Consider the following 8244-nt stretch of genomic DNA (forward strand, 5'->3'; position numbering starts at 1 on the left):
TTAAAAGTTACAGGTCTAACGACTAAAGACTAAACGCTTATCTGTTAGCAGCTTAATAAGTTTAATGGAACTAATAGTTTATTTACTCAACTATGTCTGACTGTTTCGTTGTGGCTTAATAATATAGAAAGTAACTTATCCAGTAAGCTTCTAGGGGAGCTTTATATAGAAAGCCAAATTTTTTTTTCCAAACATGTCCCTTCCAACTAAAAAAAGGCTCCTAACATCTACGAAAAAACTCTCCGAAACAAAAACTCTTCCAACTTATACAAACAGATTAATTCATACAGACAATTTTATACAAACAAAAACTTTTCCAACTTACCAACTTTTTCCAACGATGTGCATTCAATATTCATCACTCTGTTTTTATAGTCAAAAGTTCAGTTGTCCAATTCTCAAATTATTAAATTCAAAACTAGTAATAAATGACAATTTGATGCCCCTTTAGGCTTTGATGCCCTGTGCGGCCGCACGGGCTGCACGTGGCCAGGGCCGGCCCTGTCTAAATGTGGCTGAATAAGGGCACGTGAAAAGCATGTGATGCCATTATGGTCAGTCTTTTTTCTTTTGAAATGATACAGTAAAAAATTCTATATATAGACAAGCTAAGGTCTGTAAGGTTACACCATCACAAGTTGTATGGATCATAAGAAAAGAGAAATGGCTTTGCAAAATGATGAGCCATCCAGCGACTTGTTTCATTCTCAAGCTCACATATGGAACCACATTTTTAGCTTTATAAACTCCATGTCACTAAAATGTGCAGTTCAGCTACAGATACCTGATATCATCCATCATCATGGTGCACCAATGTTGCTCTCTGAGTTAGTCCAAGCCCTCTCCGTTAACAAGGAGAGATCAGATTTTGTTCATCGACTTATGCGCATCCTTGTTCATTCTGGTTTCTTCCTGAAACAAACTATATCCACGACTGAAGGAGAGGAGGAGAAAGAAGTCTATTTGCTAGCTCCTGCTTCTCGTCTCCTTCTAAAGGGAGAGTCAATAAGCATCAGGCCCTTTTTGCTAGCCGTATTGGATCCAATATTGATGGATCCATGGCAACACATGAGCAACTGGTTTCAAAATAATGATGACATCTCCCCTTTTCAGACAACCCATGGGAGGAGTTTCTGGGACTTTGCAGGCCAGGAGCCAAAGCTTAACCAGTTGTTTAATGAAGCAATGGCTAGCGATGCAATACTTGTTACAGATGCCATTCTTAAACACTGTAGGGGTGCTTTTGAAGGGCTGAATTCAATTGTTGACGTTGGTGGTGGTACTGGGACAGTTGCCCAAGCTATTGCCAAAGCTTTTCCCAGACTTAATTGCATCAGCTTTGATCTCCCTCATGTTGTCAATGGTATGGAAGGAAGCAACAATTTGAGGTATGTTGGTGGAGACATGTTTGAAGCCATTCCCAAAGCTGATGCTGTTTTTGTGAAGGTATTACCCATCTCACACTAGAACTTATCTATTAAGCAATTTGGATGCTGTTTGACACTTCTGTAATGGAAATAAACAGTGGATACTGCATGATTGGAGTGAYGAAGAATGCAGAAAGATATTGAAGCGATGCAAAGAAGCGATTCCGAGCAAAGGAAATGGCGGAAAACTGATCATCATCGACATGGTGGTGAAGAACCATGAAGTGGATAGTGCTGAATCACTCCAGACACAGCTTTTCTTTGATATGCTTATGATGACATTGGTGACTGGAAAAGAGAGGACCCAAGAAGATTGGATAAAGCTTTTAGTTGATGTAGGATTTAGTGATTGTAAATTCTCTCCAATTTTGGGGTTAAGGTCGCTCATAGAAGCTTACCCATGATACTTACGAAGTTGATTATAAGCCATATTGCTTTCTGTACAACTTAATTGCTGATGAAGCTACTAAAATAATAGAGTTGTTTGTTATAATGTCTTATTCTTGTCTTAATTGCTTATGTGCTTAATTATCATGTTAATGTTAAATGGAAAGATGAAGACGATGAATATGAAAGAGAAGGATATATTGCATATGTAATCGGAAACAAGGCATGCAAAATACTTATGACTAGAGCCGTTTCTATCTTTTTGGAGGCCCTGTTAGTCTGTTACATTTATATTAAGACCATAGATTGACAGAATGGTTAATAAATAAATTAAAATATATTTTGTGTGTGTGTTTATATATATATATATATATATATATATATATATATATGGTGGAGGTTCAAACGAGAACCCCTGTGATTTACGAGAACGCGAGAACAACCTAATAATCTCAAACTTTTTTAATTAATAAATTAACTTATATTAAATGTAAATAAATTAATAAGGGCAGTAATGTAATTAAGTAATTTTTATAATTTTTATTTAATTTTAATTAGTCATAATTATCCCTTTTTTCCCTGCACGTTCGTTTCCACTCTCTTCTCTCCCTTGTGATAATTGTGTGATTGTGTAACCATAACCTATCGAAACCATGATCAATCAAGTGTCACCATAACCTATCGAAACCATGATCAATCAAGTGTCACCATAACCTATCGAAACCATGAATAATCGTTGTGATAAATATGTGATTGTCTAACCCTAACCGATTGAAACCATAATCAAATTGAGTGCGCAAGTGATGTTATAATAGTGATATCACATGATTATCACATCATATCACACCAAATTGTTTAGTGGATTTTATCCGTAATCGTTGTGATAAATGTGTGATTGTCTAATCCTAATCTATCGAAACCATGAGTAATCGTTGTGATAAATGTGTGATTGTCTAACCCTAACCGATCAAAACCATGATCAAATCGAGTGCGCTGTTATGATAGTGACATCACATGATTATCACAACCATATCATACCAAATCGGTAGTTGATTTTCTAAGTTAACCCTAGCCGAGCGGAATTGTTGTGATAATTGTGTGATAATCACACCCAAATCACACCAAATCGTGTTGATATAAGCGATAATGTGATAATTGTGTCAATATCACATGATTATCACACCCAAATCACACCAAATCGTGTTGATATAAGCGATAATGTGATAATTGTGTGATAATCACATGATTATCACACCCAAATCACATCAAATCGTATTAATGTAAGCGATAATGTGATAATTGTGTGATAATCACATGATTATCACACCCATATCACATGATAATCACACCCATATCACATGATAATCACATGATTAACCGTTTATTAGATAATGATAATCATGATCATGTAATCGTGTTAAAAGATTTTATGATATTATTTCCATTATTACCCTTTTAATTTTTATATTTTTTGAATATTTTTAAATTTCAATTTTAATTTTAAAAATCTTTTAGTTTTATTTTTTTTATCACAATATGAGGTTATTGGGTTGTTCTCGCGTTCTCGTAAATCACAGGGGTTCTCGTTTGAACCCTTCCCATATATATATATATATATATATATATATATATATATATATATAGGGGCACGTTCAAATGAAAACCGTGCATTTCTAAGAAACCGTGTAAACCAATTTCGACCAATAGGAAAATTCCATTTTTTTCTGATTAAAATTAATCAATAAGGGTATTTCAGTTATTTACAATATTTTTTATTAAATATGAAAATTATTAATAAATCTTAATTAAGGAAACGTAATAAAGGAAATTATATAAATAGTAACATTTAAATATTTAATTATATTATAATATTAAAAATTTAAATTTCATATATTGTAATCTTTAAAATCAGCAAACGAGTCTTGATGAAACAATTGAAGTGTATAATGAAATCATCAAATCGTAGATGAAAAAAAAATCCAGAAATGAAACAGGTTTCATGAACATGAAACTGGTTCATGTTGCAAATAAATTATGTGAACCGAAACATTTTCATGGTGAACCCGTTGCATTGATTGTGTAGTTGATCCATTTAGTTGGTGAAAARGAAAATGAAACCGGTGCATTTTGTATTTGATGCGTCATGAACTAAGTCATGATGAAACGAGGAAATGATTTTAATCTGCTACAGAATCTTGAAGATTGTAACCTGCTCCAGAATCTTGAAGATTGTAAGGCTTAAATGAATGAATCCATCAAATCAGTGGTGAAATAAGAAAATTATTGTACATGAAATAGGTTTCATGAAAGTGAAACTGGTTCATGGCGTTCTTGAGCATGACTAGTGAAACGGTTGCATAATGTATTTGGTTCGTCATGAAATAATTGAATGATGAAACAGTTGCATAATGTATTTGGTTCGTCATGAAATAATTGAATGATGAAACGGGTACATGAAGAAACTGCTCCAGAATCTTGAAGATTGTAATATGATTTAGAATCTTTAAGATTGCAAGACTTAAATGAATTAATGCATCAAACCAGGAACGAAAGGAAGAAAATAATTTTGCATGAAAAAAGATTTTATGAAAGTAAACTAATCTTGGAAGAAAATAATTTTGCATGAAAAAAGATTCATGAAAGTAAACTAATCTTGGAAGAAAATAATTTTGCATGAAAAAAGATTCATGAAAGATCGAGTATGTTACCAAATATTAAATTTTGTTTACCATTTATGCCCTTACTATTGAAATAAAATAAATTTTTAATATATTTTTTATTTAATTTCTTAAAATAAAGTAAACTAATTTTGGCCATTGATCAAGAAAATGGATGAATGAGATTGGTTTACATGGTTTACATAAATGAGGCCGGTTTTTATTTAAACGTTTCTCTCTCTCTCTATATATATATATATTAAAAGTTTTGGAATACCCTTCATCCAATACTAATATAATGGATACATTTCCTTATAAATTTCGTCCCCATTTTCATTTTCATTTTCTAATTATCTTATTTTTGTTATTATTTTCATTTTCATTTTTTAATTATCTTATTTTTGTTATTATTTTCATTTTCATTAATCAGTTTTATTAAAAACCCTTTTATTCAAAGAAATAATTAAAATATTTTGGAATTCACTTGAAAGCCCCTTTTTTAGTAGACAAGGGCATGTTCTAGTTAGAAAATTTTCGAGGGAATAGTTTCCATTTAGAAGCCATCAATAAACCGTGTAAACCTTTGGGGATAAAAATTTATGTCTAAACTTTTATGATTTTCCTCTAAAAAATACGTCTAAAATTTTCACTAATATAGAACAAAAGTMTGTCGCCTCAGTAGCTAGTGAGTCTGTGGGTAGCAGATTAGAATTAAGAAGCTTAATATAAGAAAATCAAATGCTAAAACTTAACTTAAGAGTAGAAGTAGAGAGACTTCAACGATGATGATGATGGAGTGGCGGAACTTGGGATGACCACCAACTTCTTTCTTGATACGTTTGCGATTGGTTTGCGAAATGTTTTCAGAGCAAGTGTCCCTAGCTTCACAAAAGGTAATATCATCACTCAAAGTGTGCGATATGTGATGCCTACTAGGTGTTTGAAGTTTAGTCTCTGAGAATTGCAGGCAGAATCGTCGTCAAACCAAAGAAACCACAGTTCAATTTGGAATCGAGTTCTTTGAGCTTTTCATGGTTCCGAAGAATCTAGCTTCAACGAACAGATCACGCAAAGTTATCTAAATGAATAATTGCATCACTAACCTCCAAGAAATAAAGTTCCCACTTTTCCCCCAAACTCATAAATATTGTTTTCCTTCAAACTCAAGATCTTAGTTATCAGATTAAATCTTTAAATGATATTCGGTAAGTCTTTGACTTGGCATTTCAACTAGATGACAAAATTCAACGGTCTTCTYGACAGGGATCACATATCTTACAGTTTGAAAGCAAGATAAACTTCAACAGTTACGTTAGGGCAGTCTCCATTGATTTTTGGTTCAAAATTATAAGTTTATGTGCTCAAGAGGGATGTAAAAAGACAAAGAACTGATAGATTGTTCATAAACTGTTCACATGTGAAACACTAACTAATCTTTCATATGTGAGAAGATGTATTGGATCACCATTTTGGTATAGAGTCATGTATATAGAAACCATTTCCCTTCTATTTTAAACATGGCAGTGGCATGAGAATTCAACTTCATTTCTTTATGTAAAGACAACATATGTCAGGTAGAGAACAATCTCAAAAGGTTCTCAAATGATAAAGACGATATATTCCAATTCTGAAACTTTAACGAAGTATCTGAAATGTTTACCTGAGTTTTGGGATACTTATGTCATGTGTCACAAGATGTCCAATGATATGTCCTCTCTCCCTCTCTCTCTTAGCACTTTTTTTGGGATACTACTTAATCATGAGCAATCTCGACAGCTGAAAAAAAATCTAATCAAGGATTCCAAAGAAATGAAGAGCTCTACGTTAGTTCTAATCTCTGAAGATACTTTAGCTGAACTCCCATCTTCTTCTTCTTCTTCAGTTCTTCATCCTATCACTATCACTGAGTTAGATTCTACTAACTTTAAGGATCTATCAGAGTCTGATCTTGCAGACTTTGATGAATCACTGGCGCTGTTAACTAAATCTTAAAGAAGATTCGCCAGAAAAAGTAACTTCCACAGATCTCCTTCGTTGACCATCAAGAAAAAGAGATGGTAATAATACATCAGTAATTAAATTGGAGGATTGCTTCCAAGGTAAGTGGGTTGCCAGGGGGAGGCAAAAACAATTGATTCTTCCATTTGCCACAAACGATTATGAGATAAGTTCTAAGCCCTGTTGGAGGGTCGAAGGGTATTTGGAAAGGGACCTTATGGCCTCCTTAATCTATTTGTGGAAACTAAGTTGGCTCAGTATGATAAAGTCTGTTGGCTTGTTTTTTAAAAGCTTATGTTTGCGACAAACCATTCAGACGAGACTCACTGACCTATCTTTATGTCACGTTAGAGAAGTTAAATCTTAAAGGAATTAGAAATCGAAAGAGTCCCTATCTATGTACCTTGGTTATTCTAAAGGGACTAGATTTTACCAATGCTTGAAACCAAAGGACCAAATATGTCAATTTCTTAGACTTATTGTTTTTCTGTCAAGGTAGAATACCATCTTAATGAAATTAAGAAAAAGTTAACAACATTGTTTGAATGAAATTATTTGAATATTTGTGTTTATCATCTTATCCCTTACATTTAATACATAATAAATTACACTTTTGGTCTATATGGTTGTCATCTACTGACAATTCTTGTTCTTCGTTTGAATTAATTACAACTTTGGTCATATAGTTGCCATCTTGTTTCACTTTTGATCCTCAAACTAATTCTTGTTAAAAAATCCGTTAAGTTAAGGGTATTTTGGACTTTTTCATATTTCTTTAATCTTCAATAAGTTAAAAAAATATTATTGTATTATATTCAAGGGGTGTTTGATTCAAGCAAATGAATGAAAATGAAATGACATGGAATGAAAAGGAGAAAAGAATTTCCATTCCTCGGTTTAACTTGAAATGAAGATTTGGGACTCTGGAAGAATAAGTCCATTCTCTATACTATATTATATAGCATTTGACAAAAACTTTTAAAAACCATTTTTTATGTATGAAGTACCGTGTATTAATGCATATTACTTAAAATTTAAGATTACAAATAAATTATGCGTAAGTACAACTTATTAAAACTTTATTTTTAATTCGTATAACTAACTGCAGATAAACATACCAAAATAYATGATAAACATCTCATTTTAAATATAAAAAAATTATAATATAATTAAGATAATCATTGAGTTCTAATAGAATCATTATCTTTATAAAAAGTTTATTGTTAAGTCAAAAATAAATTACTTCACTATTTGAYCTAAATTAAATTAAAATAAGAAATTGAATTAAAGAAAAATTGTACAAAAAAAAGAGAAATTTTAAATAGCTAATTTGATATTAATATCGATATATTTTTTTCAAATTTTTATGACGTCTTTAAATTTGTTTTTATTCAAAAGTAAAAACATTATCTTTCTCAAAACCACATAAATCATATCATATCAATAAAYATAAAAAAACATTAAAATGAAGATATATCTCGCTGTATTACGCAAGTACYCTTCTAATATTATATAAAAATAGATAATTTCTTTTATTTTAACTTTCATTAATTATTACTTAATACCTCTTAAAAAAAAAAACCCTTCATTATTGATAAGCATGGTTTATTACATGCTTAAAGTACCTATTTCTTATACTTATTAGGTAGATTTTCATAGTTTATCCCAACCTTGAGTCATTTTTACTTCTTTATTTTCCATTTATTATGTTTGGAGCTAATTGTGATAATGGATCTGTTTTTACAACAAGTTGGAGTAGATAACAATTTTTTGAC

At 31.6% G+C, this 8244-nt stretch overlaps 1 protein-coding gene across 1 annotated transcript; it reads left to right on the plus strand.

Annotated features, from left to right (window-relative positions):
• Positions 1–663: 663 nt before the first annotated feature.
• Positions 664–1831, plus strand: LOC112505049 (trans-resveratrol di-O-methyltransferase-like). The gene is made up of 2 exons (XM_025109009.1): positions 664–1446; positions 1526–1831. Exons 1-2 carry the CDS (start codon positions 664–666, stop codon positions 1829–1831), a joined length of 1089 nt encoding a protein of 362 aa, XP_024964777.1.
• Positions 1832–8244: the final 6413 nt, after the last annotated feature.

This window comes from Cynara cardunculus, unplaced genomic scaffold, assembly GCF_001531365.2.
Source record: "Cynara cardunculus var. scolymus isolate 2C unplaced genomic scaffold, CcrdV1 Un_Scaffold_8066, whole genome shotgun sequence".
Lineage (NCBI taxonomy): Eukaryota > Viridiplantae > Streptophyta > Magnoliopsida > Asterales > Asteraceae > Cynara > Cynara cardunculus.